The sequence below is a fragment of the Neolamprologus multifasciatus genome, chromosome 7, assembly GCF_963576455.1.
Source record: "Neolamprologus multifasciatus chromosome 7, fNeoMul1.2, whole genome shotgun sequence".
In the NCBI taxonomy this organism is placed as follows: domain Eukaryota; kingdom Metazoa; phylum Chordata; class Actinopteri; order Cichliformes; family Cichlidae; genus Neolamprologus; species Neolamprologus multifasciatus.
Window position 1 is genome coordinate 57,447,686 of NC_140445.1, and position 19,048 is coordinate 57,466,733.

At 39.6% G+C, this 19,048-nt stretch overlaps 1 protein-coding gene across 6 annotated transcripts in view; it reads left to right on the top strand.

Annotated features, from left to right (window-relative positions):
- pclob (piccolo presynaptic cytomatrix protein b) overlaps positions 1 to 19,048 on the top strand; it is a 63,865-nt gene that overhangs the window by 11,272 nt on the left and 33,545 nt on the right. For 5 of the 6 annotated variants that reach the window (XM_085164489.1, XM_085164492.1, XM_085164493.1 and 2 more), the window contains exons 5-13: positions 77 to 982; positions 1,126 to 1,746; positions 1,912 to 2,883; positions 3,563 to 4,504; positions 4,822 to 5,664; positions 5,813 to 6,667; positions 6,773 to 7,996; positions 8,794 to 9,771; positions 18,136 to 18,993. In XM_085164489.1, coding sequence (XP_085020615.1) covers positions 77 to 982; positions 1,126 to 1,746; positions 1,912 to 2,883; positions 3,563 to 4,504; positions 4,822 to 5,664; positions 5,813 to 6,667; positions 6,773 to 7,996; positions 8,794 to 9,771; positions 18,136 to 18,993 — 8,199 coding nt within the window. The remainder of the gene's footprint in view (positions 1 to 76; positions 983 to 1,125; positions 1,747 to 1,911; positions 2,884 to 3,562; positions 4,505 to 4,821; positions 5,665 to 5,812; positions 6,668 to 6,772; positions 7,997 to 8,793; positions 9,772 to 18,135; positions 18,994 to 19,048) is intronic. The other variant, XM_085164495.1, reaches the window with a different exon arrangement.

Sequence of the window (19,048 nt, forward strand, 5' to 3'; positions counted from 1 at the left end):
TTTAAAATGTCTTAACATTAAAATGTATTCCGCAGCACGACTGAGTGAATTTTAAAATATTGTTGCTCTATTGTAGGTGAAGGAGTGGCTATGTCTCAACTGTCAGATGCAGAGAGCACTGGGAGCATCAGAACCTCCAGGAACTCCCATGATGAAAATACAGGCTTCACCGAGTAAAGTCACTGCACAAGCCAGTGCCCTAAAGAAGGAAACTCCCCCAGTGGATAAACTTCAAAAGAAAGAGAATGTGACATCTGCTGAATCTAAATTAAAGGAGCCCTCTCCATCAAGCTCACCTCAGCGGAAAGTACAAAAGCCAGGAGAACAGCTGGCAAAGACTGAAGATGTGAAAGGATCTGAAAGTCATAGGCAGGCCAGTCCAGCTTCTGGTCAGAAAAATGCACAGCAAAGCTTGAAGACAGGTCCTCAGAAGCCAACAGATCAGATAAATCAACCAGGATCTAAAAGGGGTAGTACAGCATCGACACAAGGGGAATCTGGATCGTTCTTTGGCTTTGGCAGTTCTACAACTCAACCTGATTCTGCAAAGACCCCTGAATCACTAGGTGGAAAAATGTTTGGCTTTGGTAGCTCCATCTTCAGTTCTGCATCGACTTTAATAAACTCAGCTGTCCAAGATGAATCCAAAAAGACACCACCAGTTTCTCCTAAGATGTCTTCTGCACGTGACTCCAAGTCTCCCACTGTCAAGAAACCGGTACAGGAGAAAACATCAGAGCAACCACAAAAAGACAAAGGTTCACCATCAGTACAGACAAAAGCAGGCAAACCTCCTGAAGAGCCAGCCAAGACAGCACCTGCATTGCCTGTTGTTTCTAAGACAGGCCAGTCAACTTGTCCTCTCTGTAAACTGGAACTCAATATGGGTTCTAAAGACCCTCCCAACTACAACACCTGTACTGAGTGCAAAAACACTGTCTGCAACCAATGTGGATTTGATCCTATGCCAAATGTTATGGAGGTAAGAAAAAAAAGTGACTTGAACAATCACCTATACATATTACATATATAAATGTTTGTCAATGAACTTATTACAATCTTTTAATAGTAAAATATTCTATTGCATTAAAATTAATTAATTAATTTGTCCTTGCTTTAATATAGGGGAAGGTGTGGTTATGTCTCAACTGTCAGATGAAAAAACCAGCAGAGCAACCAGAAAAGCCACCGCAGAGCCAAAAGACAGGACCTCAGAAACCACCTGAACAGAGAAATCCAACTGAAATCAAAAAGAGTAGTATTACATCCACTACACAAGAGGAGTCTGGAGCTTTCTTTGGATTTGGCCGTTCCACACCTCCCCCAGATTCTACAAAGCCTGGTGAATCACGGGGTGGAAAAATGTTTGGCTTTGGTACCTCCATCTTTAGTTCGGCTTCGACTTTAATAAACTCAGCTGTCCAAGATGAATCCAAAAAGACACCACCAGTTTCTCCTAAGCTTCCTGTCTCAAAGGCGAGTGAATCACCATTTGTCCAGAAGCAGGAACAGGAGAAGAAGGCTGTGCAAGTTCAAGAAGCCAAGACCTCTCCACTGATACAAGCCAAAGTAGAGAAAGAGCCAGCTTCACCAGCTCTTCCAAAGGCAGGCCAATCTACCTGTCCACTCTGTAAGATGAAACTCAACTTTGGCTCAAAGGAACCGCCAAACTACAGCAAATGCACTGAATGCAAGAACACTGTGTGTAACCAGTGTGGATTCAATCCAATGCCAAATGTGTCAGAGGTAAGAGAAGCAATAATTACTCATTTTACTTCAAAACTTCAATAAAATGCATGACATAAATTACATTTATAGACCTGTAATTGAATTGTTATTACAACATTAATTTCTATGTTAATATTATTTTAAATGCTTCATATTTTAATAAAATATACTTTGTTTTTGCAGGTAAAGGAATGGTTATGTCTGAACTGTCAGATGCAGAGAGCTCTTAGTGCAGCTGAACCCACAGGGCCTCCTGTGAAACACCTCCATGGAGATAAAAAAATTTCTCCATCTGCTGTACATCAGAAAGCAATAGTTACTGATCAAGTGGAAACTAAAAAGGAAATCAAATCAGATGCAGCTCCTAAGCTGGAGACTCCAGGGGCTTACATACTTCAAAAGAAGGACACAGCCGCACTAGGCTCTCCTCAGAAGACACGGTCCACAGCAGTAGCACCTTCATCTAAGGAGGCTAATGGACCCGAAAGTGAAGGACATCCTAGCCCAACTCCTGGTGAGAAAAAGCCTCTTGATATTTCAGTTGCATCAGGCCCTGAGAAACCAACTGACCAGGGAAGTCAACCGGGATTAAAACAGAGTAAGGTCACCACAGTCACACAAGAGGAGTCTGGAAACCCACTAGGTTTGGGTGGTAAAATCGTAACTGATACTTCAAAAACAACAGAATCCATCAGTGGAAAGATGTTTGGCTTTGGATCTTCCATTTTCAGCTCAGCATCCACTTTGATATCATCTGCAGTTCAAGATGAATCACGGACCACACCACCAAGCTCTCGAAAAATGTCTGCGCCAGCACAAGTCTCGCCGAAGATGTCTGCTGCAACCAAGAGTTCTCCAAAAAGTACACCAACAGTTTCTCCCAAGATGTCACCGGCAAGGGAGCCCAAAACTCTTCCTCAGAAGCCAGAACAAAAGAAGAAACCAGATGAATCCCACCAAAGCAAAGATGATAAAGCTCTACCACAAGTAGCAAAAGTGTCTCATACGGCTCCTAATGCAGACCAGACAACCTGTCCACTGTGTAAGGCTGAGCTTAACATAGGCTCCAAGGACCCACCTAACTATAACACCTGCACTGAGTGCAAGAACATTGTCTGCAACCAATGTGGATTTAATCCCATGCCAGTAGGAGAGGTAAGTACATGAATACAAGATTTAAAAAATATTGTCTGTTTTCCACATTGCCTGTAGTGTCAAAACAATCAAATACCACCATGCTGGCAGCAGTTATAGTCACAGGCATGTTTTTGTGGTCATCTGTGTGCATGTCTGTGCATCTCAGACTTGAAAACATCTTAAACACACCATGTGATTTAAAAAAAAAAAATTGAGCCAAACACTGAACTACTCAGAATTTAGTTATCAAAAGTCAATGCCACTGTGAGCTGAAAATATGCCTTTTGTCATGATTAATAAATCAGATGATAATTCTTATCAAATTTAATATAAATGGCTAATAGGATTAAAATATATAGTGATGATGTCTTATAAAGAGAAGTTAAAACATTTTTCAAGCTATTATCTAATGCTCTATCTCAGGAGCAGAGGTAATATAATAATCCTATTTCACTTTGGGCCAGATACTGTGTAGGTGACCTTCATCTTTGGTACTGGCCCTTTGAATTCATTCAATCATTAAAAGTTGCTTTTTAAAGTAATTTATTTGTAGATGTGTCATCTGTGGTATTAAACTATATTTAAGTAGTAAGCAAGTAGAGGTTTGATGAATTTGTTTTGATGCATAATGTATACATTTGATGATATAATCTGTAGTTATAAAGCATCACTTAACCAAGTGTCTATTATATTTTAGGTAAAAGAGTGGCTGTGTCTTAATTGTCAGATGAAAAGAGCAGTAGGAGCTTCTGAGCTTACTGGACCTCCATCACTAAAGTCACAAATGTCACCCAATAAAGTTTCTTTACCTGCTACAGTCCAGTTGAAGGAATCTTCCAAACTGACTACTCCTCAAACAAAGGACAGTCCAGACACAGCTGTACAAAAGCAAACATCAGAAGCAGTCTCCCCACAAAGAAAACAATCAACAACATCTGTGAAACAGGCTAGCCCAGCACCTGAACGTAAAACATCGGAAGAAAAAGCGAAAACAGCTCCTGAAAAAGTCCCAGATCAGGCAACCCAACCTGGACGTAAGCAAACTAATGCCACAGCAGCAACACAGCAAGAGTCAGGAGGCTTCTTTGGCTTTGCTGGTCCTAAGCCTCAACCTGAAGCTGCAAAGTCTGCAGAGTCAGTGAGTGGAAAAATGTTAGGCTTTAGTTCTTCAATCTTCAGTTCTGCATCTACTTTGATAACCTCAGCAGTTCGGGACCAGCCAAAAACAACTCCACCAGTTTCACCTAAGATGTCTCCTGCAAGGGAAACCAAATCTTCCACTGTAAAGAAACCAGAACAGGAGACAAAATCTGATCAACCAGAGCAGATAAAGGGTCCACCATCAATCCAGTCAAAAGCAGAAGAGATGAAGCCCCCTGCTTCCCAGAAGATGGAGCAGCAGAAGTTAACTGAGCCATCCCTGCAGACCAAAACACCAGCATCAAGACAGATGCCATTAGAAACTCCAACGGCAGCAGCTTCCCAAGCAGCTGTCAAACCAGATCAGTCTACCTGCCCACTCTGTAAGGTCAAACTTAACACTGGTTCCAAGGATCTGCCCAACTACAATACCTGCACTGAATGCAAAAACACTGTGTGCAACCAGTGTGGATTTAACCCTATGCCAGACGGAACTGGGGTAAGACTAAGAAGAAAATAAAACATGTTATTATTGACACTTTGTATTTAACTAATATCAGCAGACTTATACTTTTGAAATGTCTCTTGTTGACCTAGATTTCAGGATTTCAAGGAATAGTCATCCAGGATTCAGGAATATTAAATAATGAAAAAATACTATGTATTACTAGATGTATTACAGCATTGGAAAAGTAAACTAAACTAAGAATAACTAGCTTGATAATGATCAAACAATCAGTATTTGTAAATAGATAACCTAACAGTATGTGTTTGTGTGTGTATATAATTTTTAATTTTATTTAATTTTTCTTTCAGGCAAAGGAGTGGTTATGTCTTACCTGCCAGATGCAGCGGGCTCTAGGAGTAACAGAGCCTCCATCAGTAATTTCAGTGAATGCTCAGACACCTGCAAAACCCCAAAAGAAAGATGTCACCAGCCCAGCTGAACCTGAAAAGAGGGTGTCATCAGCACAGCAGTCACCTCAGAGGAAACTATCCGTAACGGCACAGCCTGCTACATCTGAGACTAATGTCAAGCCAGAGGTTCACAAACAGGCCAGCCCGGTTTCTTCTCAGAAAATACAACAGAAGCCCCAGAAAACATCAGCTCCTAACAAATCACCAGACCAAATCAGGCAGCCTGAACGTAAGCTGAGTAATGCCACTCCACCGCCACGAAAAGAATCGGGAGGCTTCCTTGGATTTGGCAGTGGTAAATCTCAACCTGATGCTGAAAAGCAGGCAGAGTCTGTGACAGGGAAAATGTTTGGCTTTGGTTCTTCTATTTTCAGTTCTGCGTCCACTTTGATTACCTCAGCTGTTCAGGACCAGCCTAAGACTCCACCAGTTTCTCCCAAGTTATCCCCTGCAAAAGAGATCAAATCCCCTGCTACCCAGGAGAAAACAAAGGCTGAACAACCCCAGCTGATCCAGACACCACCATTAGTCTCAGCCAAAGTTGACAAGGCTCCATCAGAACCTCCAAAAACAGGTGAAGCCTCACAAACCACCGTCAAACAAGGCCCGTCCACCTGTCCACTTTGTAAGGCTGGGCTCAACATAGGGTCTAAGGATCTGCCTAACTACAATGTCTGTACTGAATGCAAGAAAACTGTCTGTAACCAGTGTGGATTTAACCCAACACCAAATGAAACAGAGGTAAATAAACCAAAAATGTAGTTATTAAAATATATGTTATGTATAATATATGCGTTATGTTTTCTTAACTGTGGTGATTTATGCTTTTATTTTAAAAATTTAGTTGTTAAAGACACACTTACTCAAAATAATATGCTTTTCCTTGCAGATGAAGGAGTGGTTGTGTCTGACTTGCCAGATGCAACGAGCCCTCACAGCAGCTGAATCAGTACAGCCTCCACTGATGAAACCTCAGGCATCACCCAGCAAAGCATCCGCACCTGCCGCTGAGCAAAAAGATGTCTCTGAGACTAAAACGAAAGATATTATTCCCACACAAAAAACAGACGTATTAGAGAAAAAGCAGAAAGAAAGTCCAAAACCAGAGGCACCAGCAGAGAAAATGGATATCGTACATCGAACTCCAGATATCGTTCCACCTGCAAAAGACACCCCAGCTACTGTTTCAGCTGAAGCAAAAGAGGAGAAAGTTAGTTCACTGCCTGCCAAGGATGTTCAAGCTATCACTGCACCTCCAAGCGAAGAAAGACAACTGCCTTCCCAAGGTGCACCTGTTACCACTAATGCTAAAACTTCAGCTAAGAAGAAAAGTGATCTCACACCAAGTTTTCCTCTACCTAAAGAAGATTCAGAAAAGGAAAAGGATAAAGTTGAAACACTTCAGAAAACAGCTGAACAACTGATTATATCCTCTGATCAAATACAGGAAAAACAACCCCTAAGCAAAGAATCACACCAAGTTGTTGCTCAGAAACCACAACTGGAAAAGAAGCAACCTCAGCCAGTCAAGGCTCCTCTATCAGAGCAGACAACAGTGGATAAAACACCAATAGAGTCTGCAAAACCAGAAGCTGGTCCCAAAGGGGCTCACTCTACTTGTCCACTCTGTAAAACAGAACTCAACATGGACTCCAAAAATGTTCCAAACTACAACACCTGCACTGACTGCAAGACCACTGTGTGCAACAAGTGTGGATTTAGTCCTATGCCAAATGTAACAGAGGTAATTAAATTTTTTATTAATGCCTATTTAGACATAGTTCTAGTATTGGTTTGAATTTGCTTGTGAGAGAGAGATTGACAGAGCTCATGTGTGTTTTTCATACAGGTAAAGGAATGGCTATGTCTCAACTGCCAGATGCAGAGAGCACTTGGAGCCTCTGAACCTCCAGGCCTACCAATGATAAAACCACAACCTTCACCAAGCAAAGAGGTCCCTGCCAGCACACAGAAGACAGACATCTTGACAGCTTCTAAGAAAGATGTTTCTAAGCCAGATGTACCCAAAGGTGACCTTGTTAGCATTCCTGCAGCCAAAGAAACTGTCTCCCCTGTCAATATTGACCTAACTAAGGAGGTTGCTCCAAAAGCTGCTTCATTGCCTGACAAAACGATTTCATCCACTATCATAAAGACTGATGTTTCGCAAAAGCCTTCTGCAGAGACTCCCAAGGGACAGCCAGACACACCCCAGCAACAAACTCCAAAAATTCAGCCTGCCGCTCCCCCTGATTCAAAGACAGAAAAGGCACCCCTTCAACAGCCTCCAAAAGCTGCATCTTCTTTGGCTAAGTCTGCTCTTCCATCAGACCAAGAAGCAAGAAAGCCACCCCCACAACAGCCTCCAAAAGCTGCGACCCCTCCAGCTAAATCTGCTCCATCACCTGTTCAGCCTGCAAAACAGGAATCAGGAGGCTTTTTTGGTTTTGGCAGTCCTAAAACACAGCCTGCTGCTGCAAAATCTGCTGAGTCAGTGACAGGAAAGATGTTTGGCTTTGGGTCATCGTTCTTAAGCTCTGCATCCAATTTAATAACATCAGCTGTTCAAGATGAGCCTAAAACTACACCACCAACGCCACGTAAAATGTCCACCACAGCCAGTGTCACTCCTAAAACTACACCACCAACGCCACGTAAAATGTCCACCACAGCCAGTGTCACTCCTAAAACTACACCACCAGCACCACGTAAAATGTCCACCACAACCAGTGTCACTCCTAAAACTACACCACCAGCCTCTCCTAAAACATTACCTGCTAAGGACACCAAACCACCGCCTGTCCAGAAAACGGAAGAGAAGAAACCGGAGAAACCACAGCAGGATAAGACTCCTTCAACAGTTCAAGCCAAAGTGGACAAAGTTTCATCAGAGCCCCCCAAGGTGCCAGTAGACACCCAAGGTCCTTCAAAAGCAGATCAGTCTGTCTGCCCACTCTGTAAGGTGAAACTTACAGTGGGCTCCACAGATCCTCCTAACTACAACACTTGCACAGAATGCAAGACAACTGTCTGCAATCAGTGTGGCTTTAATCCAGTACCAGATGATTCAAAGGTATGCAACTTTCTGTTTATTGTTGCCCTTTTTGTAGTTTTCATATTTTTCTCACTCAATTATTGTGGGTCCAGTAGACCTACTAAATCAAGTATTACTTGATTTACAAAACAATCCAGCCATAACAGCTTTATGAATATTTAACTGATGTTAATCTGAATTTAATCTAAATCTAAAGACTTAATCGAAATTATTGGTAATAAATTGCCTGAATTGGCTTAATTTTTGCCATTTGTCTCCAGTAAAATGCACAAATTATAGGAAAAATTTGAACACCAAATTTGAGAAATAATTTGTTAAAATATAGATGTTTTATTTTTCAAGTGACATCAACAACATGTTGCATACCCCAATTTGAGACTGTAACTTTTGAAACTTACATTTGGAGAAGAATTATCAGATTGAATTGATAAAAGCTACGCTACTCTGAGTCAAAAATTTAAAAAAAAAGTAACAAAGCTGGGCATTATAGGAAAGCTTTTAAAACAATACAGGAGCTCTCACAGTTCCTATTGTTTGAAAAAAAAAGTTTGATTTTTTTTATAATTATGCCTTATTAAAATTGCATTAAAAGAAAATAAAAACTACATTACACTGGTAAAACAGTTTGAGAAATTAAGCACATTTTATTTTACAATAATCATGATTTGTTTGTATGAATGACACACAGTAACCTTGATATCATTGGATATTCTTTGTGCTTTAAAATCATTGCACCTTCATCTGATTTCAGAACACTGTTATTGTTTTTTTATTTATTGGATAGTGATTTATGCTTTCCATTACACTTGTTCCAGGTAAAGGAATGGCTTTGTTTAAACTGCCAGATGCAGAGAGCCCTTGGAGTATCTGAAGCCATTGAACCTACTGTGGTGAAACCCCAGCCCATGCCAAGCAAGGTTTCTAAACCTCCTTGCTCTGAACAGAAGGACACACCGACATTAGTTCAGAAGGAGAAAGCTGCAGAGTATGCAGATGTTCAAAAAGAGGCTACCCAAATAGTTCAACCCAAAAAAGAAATTCTCAAAGGTGAGGCTCCAGTGCCAACTGCAGTCCAAAAGATGGACAAAGCACAGCAAGATTCTGTGGAAAAGGCACAAGGACATGCTCAGGATGTGGCCAGCCAGCCAAAGCTTGTGGAAAAACCCCCACAAGGACAGATTTCACAACCTACAAAGCCAGAAGTAAAGTCAGGTTTTGCAAAACAAGAAGCTGGCAAACTACCACAACAGCCATCAAAGCCATTGACCCAATCTCCCAAGCCTGCCCCACCAAAAGCTCAACCAGCGAAACAGGAGTCTGGTGGTTTCTTTGGCTTTGGTGCCCCTAAACCTACTGTTCCAAAGCCTGCTGAGTCAGTGACTGGGAAGATGTTTGGTTTTGGTTCATCAATTTTAAGTTCTGCATCTACATTGATAACCTCGGCAGTTCAGGATGAACCTAAAGTTACACCACCAACTCCACGGAAAATGTCCACTACAACAAGTGTCAGCCCTAAACCTACACCTCCGGTTTCTCCTAAGATGCCCCCAGTAAAGGATCGTAAACCACCGGCAAAACAGACACCTGATCCACTTCAACAGGCCAAGGCTACACCATTAGCACAGGACAAAGTGCTTCAGGTTGCTCCTAAAGAAAGTCTGTCTACCTGTCTGCTCTGTAAGGTCAAACTCAATGTGGGAACGAAGGAGCCACCCAATTACAACACCTGTACTGAATGCAAGAACATTGTCTGCAATCTTTGTGGATTTAACCCCATGCCTCATACAGCAGTGGTAAGTACAAAAAATACTCTTGAATACACATATTAATGTTTCAGTTACAATTTACAGAAAAAAGGGGAGTTTTTTCATCAGCTGATATGCCTTGTGTTCAACTGGCAGGAGTGATTATTATCATGATCATGTCTTTTTGCATTAATGTGACAAAAGCACCTTATTTTAATATTCAGTGTTTCCATTGGGGAGCCAAACATGAGTAAGAGCACCACAGAGTGATAGTGAAGTGGCCATGTTGCTCCATTTGCACACTTTTCAACATAGTTTATTTCAGCGGCTTCTTCTATAAAACAAATTGTTCCAGTACAAAAGTTTTGGTCAATGCATCTGAGACATGTTAATGAGCATGTTAGTGACTTTACAAGTGTTTGGTAGTCCTAATGCTGCGATTTATCAGTACAGTAAGTTTGTATCCTTACTACACTTTCTGTTTATGTGGTGTTTCTTGTGCTATTAAATATTGGTTTGGAGTGTTCAGGCTGCACCAACATATTTTAGCACATTTTTACTCTGAGGAATATTCCTTTCTGTTGCAAAGGATGGAAAAAACATAGACTGACTGTCATAAAGCCTTTTATTCCTTCTGAAAATAGAGCACACCCGAGGCAGCGTTTTGCTCTGTTGTTTGATTTTCTTGACAAAGAAAATAAAATACAAGTGTAGTAGAATATTAGATGAAGGTGCCACAGCAGCTAGAATCTGATGAGAACTTCAATTTATATGTATTTTCAGACTTTGATTTTGAAGAGCTGTCTGTGTCCATTCAGTTTATTATTTCTTAGTGTTTGGAATAATTACAATGTAAAACAAAGCATACCAAAACTACACTCTAACTGCTGTGGTTCTCTCTCCACGGAAGATGCCAGGGTTATTACATAACTGCTCATGAGCAGAGTGCTTCAGCTGGCCAGGAGCACTGAAAATGTATTAAAGTGATTGACGGTTGTGCAACCGCATTAGCGAGATGGGATCTACTGCCATAGGAGACCCGGGTCGAGGGAATCTCCATCCCCCATGAGAGATTTGAGATGGCAAAGCCCTGTGATATGCCAATAAGTAGAGTTGAAACAGATTAAGTCCAGTAAAACAGTGCAGTACATTAGAAGAGCAGACATTTCTTGTCAGGCCATCTGCTCTCACACGCAGCAGTGGCTCCATGTAATTCAACAATTTCCTCTTCGTTTTGGTGACATGAATGTACATGTGTACCTGCATTGTGACTTACCCACGCACATACAACGTGTAGCTGAATGAAATGTGCAGTGCTGTCTGCTCGTTCTTTGTGAAATCCTAGACTTTACTATAATTTAAGTGAACAAATACCACGCCACTTTTTTTAATCTCCTGAGATGTGGATTTAAGAGTTGATGCTGTAATTTGTTCTGGCACACTCAGACCTGAATCTTTTTTTTCTTTCATTTTTCCAGTGACAGATAACCTAGAATGACATGTGCCATTTATGCAATTGACACTTGTCACTTTTTTCATTGACACAACAAAATGGTAATAACCTGGAGCTTGAATTTGGATTGTGTTCTGGGGGCTGAGTCAGAGTTTGCTGCTGTGGGTGTTTTTTTCTAAATATGTGATGAAAACAGAAAAAGCTTCAGTATGACTGGATAGGATGATAGGATGCCATATTTGCTGCTGTCCTATGACCTGCTTTGTCCAAAATGGGTGTGTTCACCAGTTTACTATCTGGGTTTTTTTTTAGCCCCCTTTCAAAATATCAAAAAGTAATGTTTGAAAGAAGAGGAGGCAAAGTGAGTGCTATCAGCAAGTCTATTCATTTTTTTCCATTTGCTTGTTCTGCTTCAGCTGATGCCATCAAAAGCCTGGGAGTGACTGTTGTCTGACAAGTAGGGCACACGTGTGTTGTGCTTTGCTAGCTAAAGCTTAGAGTGTGACAGCTGTGACAGTATGAATGATGATTCCTCTATTTTGTGTTACCACTGGTTTAAAATAGAATATTTGTTCAGCTTTTCCAGTACAAAAGCCCCACATTATTACTGTCCATTTAAATTGGTTTACTATGAGATCCAGTAGTTGCCTCAAGGTAAGACAGTATTGTTAAGGTACAGAGGAGTACCTTGACATTGCTATGTTAAGTTGGTACATTTCAGTTAATAGCAAGAAAAAAATAAATCACTCTAGAAAGAGCTGTGTGATATTTAGCTATTTTTGCATGATTTCCCAATTTTATGGTGTTAAAAAGTAATCAGTCGGCAGGCTAATTAATGTTTTTTAAATTATTATTTTTTGGGGGGTAGTTCAATATTATGGTAAATGGTCTGATTCTTATACAGCAGCGGTCCCCAACCCCCGGGCCTCGGACTGGTACCGGTCCGTGAGTCGTTTCGTACCGGGCCGCGAGAGTTGAGGCTCAGGTGTGAAATGTATGGTTTTCAGGGTTTTTATCGGTTTTCAGCGTTATTTTGTTATCGTGTTTATCGTTAGCTCGGTTTTCCTGGGTCTTTTCACGTGTATTATGAATAAATCTTCTTTTTTTTCGGTACCGGTACTAGTTTTATTTTGTTGTATTTATCCGCAACACCCTAAAGGCCGGTCCGTGAAAATATTGTCGGGCATAAACCGGTCCGTGGCACAAAAAAGGTTGGTGACCGCTGTTATATAGCACTTTTCTACTCTCCCGGAGTACTCAACGCACTGTATACAACATGCCTCATTCACCCATTCACACAAGCACTTCTAAACTAAACTCAAGTGCAAACTAATCTACACACACACTACATTCACACTCCGATCAGAAGGCAATTTGGTTCTTGCCCAAGAATATTTGACATGCAGGCTGGGGAAGCCAAGGATCAAACCACCAACCTTCCAATCAGTAGCTAATCTGCTCTACCTGAGCTACAGTCACCGCTATGTGAGCATAACTTCATGTATGAAAATCTCACATGCATCAGCTTAATGATGCGGTCCAGCATTAAAGAGGTGACAACAACAAGTCTGTAAACGCTGAAGCTGTTGAATGTTCTTTAAGAATTTCCCAGTTTAAATTCATGAAAGTTGAAGCAATGGAAATTAGTCACAAGATCCAACATTTATCAAAGAAGGCCACCGTTGGAGTGCATGTGCCACCCTTGGCAACCATCAAAAAATGGTCTTCACTTAAATTTGAACTTAAATGGAAATTTAAACTTCTGGAGGCGTGATGGCTGTTTCTGGTTTATGTCAGGTGTCGAGAGTAATCGCTGGTGGGCGTATTGAATTAGTCACTGAATGTCACATTGCAAAGTAAATGCATCTCAGTTGCACCTTCACATTTCTTTTGCATTTCATTGACAATCAGAAGACCAACTATTAGAAAAAAAACCATCCACCAACTCTCAGTGAGCAGCCATGATATGTTAGAGCAGGTAAACTGATGATGTTGTTTACTATTGTGTTAGCTAGTATGTTATTCACTAACACACAGTGAAACAGAGAGCAGATGTAAGCATTTATTTATTTTTTGCTCTGGCTTGCAAATTATAGGGAAGGACTTGCACTAAATTTGTAAAAGTAGCTATGAAAACACCGAACAGGAAAGGCTTGGTTTACAAAATACAGAGGGAGTTTAACTCCTTGGTGCTATGTTACAAAGCAAATACTCAAAATTGTACCTACATACCCTGTTATTACTTCATTTTTCAGAGTTAGTTAATAAATAAAAATTGTATTAATGCTTAAAGTATCTAAATATAAATATAGAAATGAATAATAAGTAACATGAATGAATTGCTTGTAAATTCCACATCATCTCAAGATGCGTTCTCTCTCCTGTACTGACAGTGATTCTTTTCTATAAACAAGAATCATAGAAAATATATTTGGAATTTGGAAACACTGATGTTTCTGTATCAGTAATTCTGTGCCTGCATTTATTCATTGCTTTAAAAAATATTATTCTATTCATCTATTTGTGTTTGTAGCTTATAGCTTTAGTTTGTAACATTTCCTTCTAATGCTGGCACACCCTCTTACCACTGGCCCCACAACAGTCTTTATCCCCACTGCACTCTGCCATCAAATGAAACTTTGCTGATGCACCAGTTGTCACAATGGAAAAAGCATGGGCATATTTCATTGTCTTTAGAGTGAGTCACTGTGGTTATTACAGATTAGTAGGTCAACATTCTGTATTATCAGAGGGCGTGATTTATGAGAAACCCTGCTCTGTGGGGGCTGCTGGAAGCCAAGTATATTAGCAAGCTACAGCCTTTGCTAAAGGTGCTTGCCAGAAAATCAATAAGAGCCTTACTAGATCCGACACATCAGCAGGAAAGCACAGAAGAAAGGCTGAGAAATAGTGAGTCCTTGAATCTAGCTATGTTAAGATACATTTCAGCACCACCACGATAAGTTATGATAGGTGTCTAAGAAGTGACAAATAATATTCATTATTAAAACAATATAAAAAAATTGTTTCATTCGTCTAAAAATGCAAGACTAAAACATTTTTGGTCTTTGGAGCACTTTGATTAATGTGTCTTTGCTGAACCAGTCACCTTTCATCCCAAACACTACCACGACCTAAGAGTACCGAGGATCCATTGAGAGTTATCAGAAGAGATCTGGTAAATGTTTTTATTTAACATACATAAATAACAGTAACAGTATTTTAACATCTCACATTTTGAATGACATATATAATTTATTTATCTTTTTGTTTAAATGATTTGAACAGGGAAATGATTTCATAAGCTCAGCAGATCTAGCTTAATGCAGCATACCTGTGTGTCAAGAGCCTATTTTCCCTTACTGCTGTCATTGTCGAGGTCTGATAATCCAGCTCAGAGGCTAATCGTGTGGAGCAGTCTCTCCCACAGCTCTCTGCTATAAGCTCCTGCTCTTTGCTCATAAAATAGATTTAATTAAACAAAAGAACGATGGCAACTTTCCAAGCCCTGTGGCTCTGATGCACGACTCTGAAGCAGTGACTGGCGCTAGTGGGGGATGTGAAGGGCCTTTTTTGTTGACGGAAGTGCTTTTTTTTCTGCCTTGCTGTCAGATTTTGCATTAGGAGGTTAAATGACTTATCAGATTCTAGACTGGTGCAGTGAGGGGTGTACTTGTTTATCACAGCTGCCTTGTCCACCATTTAACACGCAATGCAAAAGTGAGTTGCTTTGTTTACATTCCTCCTGCAATTTGTCAGTACATGCATTCATCACTTTGGTTGAAAAAGATAAATTAATACGATTCAGACCAGTGTAATACTATTACCTGAAGATGGCGTGAACCATATTAGATTGTCGGCAAGTAGCTTTGTCACAACCTCTGTGTTGTGAATATGTTTTAATTTCAGTTTGCAGTTATCTTCACTAAAGACAATCCACAGAGGGTAACTAATAAATTGATGCTGACTAATAGAATATCAGAAATATTACAACTGTAAACATCTCCTGTAATCAATGATTGTAAAATGTATCTGATTTTATATCCATCTTCGAACTAAAGTTAAGATTGCTTATGACTACTTGCGATTTCATCTCCTTGAAAATGACAAATGACACAGGTATTTATACACAGGAAAAATTGTATTCATTTTAGTATACTTTAGTTATAAAGATAATCAGCTGCCTCCCATCAGACCATATTGTAATGGGTCTACAAGATGATCAAACAAACAGGAAGAGCAGAAGTTTATGATTATTAATTTATCCTCTGAATGGCCTTGGTAGTGACATGAAATTGCTGATTAGCATGCACAGGCAAGAAGAGCATCTTCCACCTTACCTGTGATTACATCTTGTAAGCAAGACAGAGAAGAATATGGAGCATGGAAGGACATGTTGGGATTATATTAGAATACTTGCGCTAACCCTAACCTTTAGACCTAAAAGGTTTTTCAGCAGATATTCTGTATTCTTGATGAATTGTTCTCAGCAAATATGGGTTTTAGATGAACCTCCTGGTAGTTAGTGTTTGATCAACTTCAAAGGTAAACATCACTGATGCTGAACTCGCATCAGATTGCACGAAACTGAGACTCAAATCATTTTGTGTTTAACACAATTATCAGCATCATGCACTCTGCTGATGAGGTATTATTTGTTACTGTTGGTAACAAATAGGATTATCATCCTCCTGACTGAATCACGACTCACTGAACAAAAACATCTCACTGTCAGGCAAACTGAATGCATCAGTATCAGTTTTCCTCTAAGTCTAGCATTTTTTCCCCATTTTTTATGGCGTTATTTATCAAAGATTATGTTAATGTGTTCTCACTGGCTGTAATTTTGTTTTCAATTAATATTTCTTAGTTAGAAACAAAACACGCTCATGCAGTTTATCATATTCATCTTGCAGTGTTACTGCTGCCTACACTTTCTGAATATAAACACTTCCTTGCATGCTCTATTTGCAGTAGATGTACGCTATCAGTCTTCAGTGGTAGTTCTGGGAATTTACAAGCAATAATTATACAATTTAGTGGGACAAAATATACAAACAAGAGGGGTATTTTAAAAGCTCAGTTTCACAAGTAAAATGAAAGAGAAAAAAACAAAGTAACTGTGTTACTAGTTTATGAATTACATGGGCATTGTTATGCATATATGACCACTGTATTAGCATAATTATGATATTCTAAATGTATATACACTAAACAGTATATGTAGTATGCGTCTAATACATTAAACCATAGATGAAGCAATTAAAAATTTGTGGTGTTTCACAGAATATGTGTGTTATAAACTCCCCCTCTGTCCTATATGAGAGCAGCTCTCCCTGACTCTGCAGAGGCAGGCGCATTGCTGTGATTTGGTCTGCTAGGTTGTTAGTACAGACACAGTGCTTAATGTATTGGCAGCTTATGGCTTTTTTCCTCTTTAGCTGTCCATTAATGGAGCTTGGATGTGATAGGAAATGTCTTCATAGGTGTACATTTTGAAGTAATAGCATTCCTTATAAAATGAGATTAGCTTTTTTGCAAGGTAAGCATTCTATTGCTGTTTCGTGTGTAATGTAAGGTCTACTGTAACAGTACTGAGCATGTTTATATTATTTTATTGAGAAGTTTAAAAATCAAAGTCTGTTTTTCAGCATTGATAGCTGATTACTGAATTTAGATCACTTAGAGTGCTATGGTATTACTCAGCATCCAAAACTGTATTGTATTGACTATAATATTTGTCTATGTGAAAACCATCAGGAATTATCATGTCTTAGTCTAAAACACATCATTTGGAACTTTTATTACTTGCAAACGTACTTAACAGGAAAAAGTCTAGACATCACACGACTGAGTTCTTCAAGTATTTTTGCTTTTTGTTGTTTTGTGCTTGTTGTTTTTCTTCAGTGTTTTTCTTTGTTTTTGCTTTTCCTTTCAGTAAAGACATAAAGCAGCCTCATTCAAGTAATTTGGCACTATTTTCAGCAAATTGTCTTTCTGAAAGCAGTTTAAAAAGAAATAAAGTCTGAGGCGAGGCTTTTATAAAATGGGATTGATACTGATTCAACTTACATAAGCCCTTCTTTTTCTTTAATAGCTCCACTTTGTATGAAAAATAACCTTTCTGTCTAATTCAGCCTGGCCAGGTTACTTTTGACCGTGGACTCTTTTTTTGAATGTGTATGGATGAAATGACATATAAAACACAAGATTCTGTATCATCATAACAGAAAACAGAAAAAATGCATGCACAAAAAAACTGAGTTCTGCACACAGTGGGGTAATTTACTGTGATCTTAATGCAGGATTTTAATGAGCACCTGACATGTAACAAAGTTTAGTGTTGTCAGTGCTCAGATTTAGTCTGTTGTTATTTGAGCCGATATAATTCCCTTTCTTAAACAGTGAAGGTAATGGGCTAATAATTAGTTAGGCACAGTTATATATATTACAGAATAGATATCCTTTTTTTGTGTAACGTCTCAATGGGCTAGCCAAACAATTACTCAACAGTTTCTTTGTTCTGCTAGTTTGGTTTTAGAGTGCTGTTTTTCTGTGGCCTTGGTACACACATGGAGACATCCCACCTAAATACCAAGTACTAATTTAGTCATAAATTCCAGACAGTTTCATTTTAATTATTACTAATGATTTAAGGTATAATACTTTATTTAAGTAGGCTCTAAGTCAAGATTTTAAATCATTATGCAGGGCCATCCATATACATATCATCAGGTACTAGTCCAGAAGCTAATGATAAAGCACTGGTGTGAAGCATGACAAAGAAACTAATTCATTCGTGACTTTACAACTCTGGCATAATGCTTCAGTTATCTTTTTGAACAAACAAATTACTTGGATAAGGACCATAATTAGCCTGATTACAGTATCTCTCATTTGGTATTGTGACTTTTTATCTTAATGTGTTTCCTAATTATGTTGTGTATGCTTGATTACAGAAGGAATGGCTGTGTTTAAACTGCCAAACTCAGAGGGCTTTGTCAGGACAGCTGGGAGACTCAGGAAAAATGCCTCAACCTTCACCTCCACCTGCCAAGTCAGAGACCCAGGCCACACCAGTAACCACAAAGGCAGAGCCCAAAACCACCTCAACGAAGTCAGAGACCAGGCCTGGACCCACAAAATCACAACCCACCCCCGTGCCTGTTGAGACAGCACCAACAGTTTCAACCATAAAAGCAAATGTAGAATCAACATCTCTCAAAATGGAAACAACGCTTACAGCAGCGTCTACACATATTGAGCTTGAGACGACACCTTTACCCACCAAAGAAGAGGTTTTAAAGCAACCTTTGACAGAGGTAACACCAACGATTGACGTTCTAGATACAGATGCTACCAAGAAAGAAGAGGTACCAAAAACAGATTTCAGCACGACAAAATTACGCAAAACTGAAGAGTCTAAAACTGATCTTCATAAAGTTGAATTTGAAGCAGGAGTAGCTGAACCTTCTTCATTTCCAGTTCCTGACGCTTCAGTTGTCTCTGCGTCCCCTGTCACTCCAGAGGTTGCAGTGGCTCAAGTTATTCCAGAGGCTCAGATAAAACAAGACCTGTCTGTTGCAGAGAGGATTATTAAGGTGGTAGACACTGATGATCGCGCCATCCTGACAGACTCATCAAAATCTTTGCAGCAAATTATGGTGCAACCAGAGTCAAAAGAACAGCAGCAGGTGGTTATGGAAGGAGATGCAGTCACAGTAACTGACAGCAAAGAATTTGCTGATGACTCTGCTGACAAAATTACCAACATCATCCCAACCACTGAGTCGCAACCAGTCTCTCCAAAAAGAAAAGTAAGAGTTTATCCTGTTTGTTGAAAAAAAATCTAGATTATCTAAAAGAGATAAA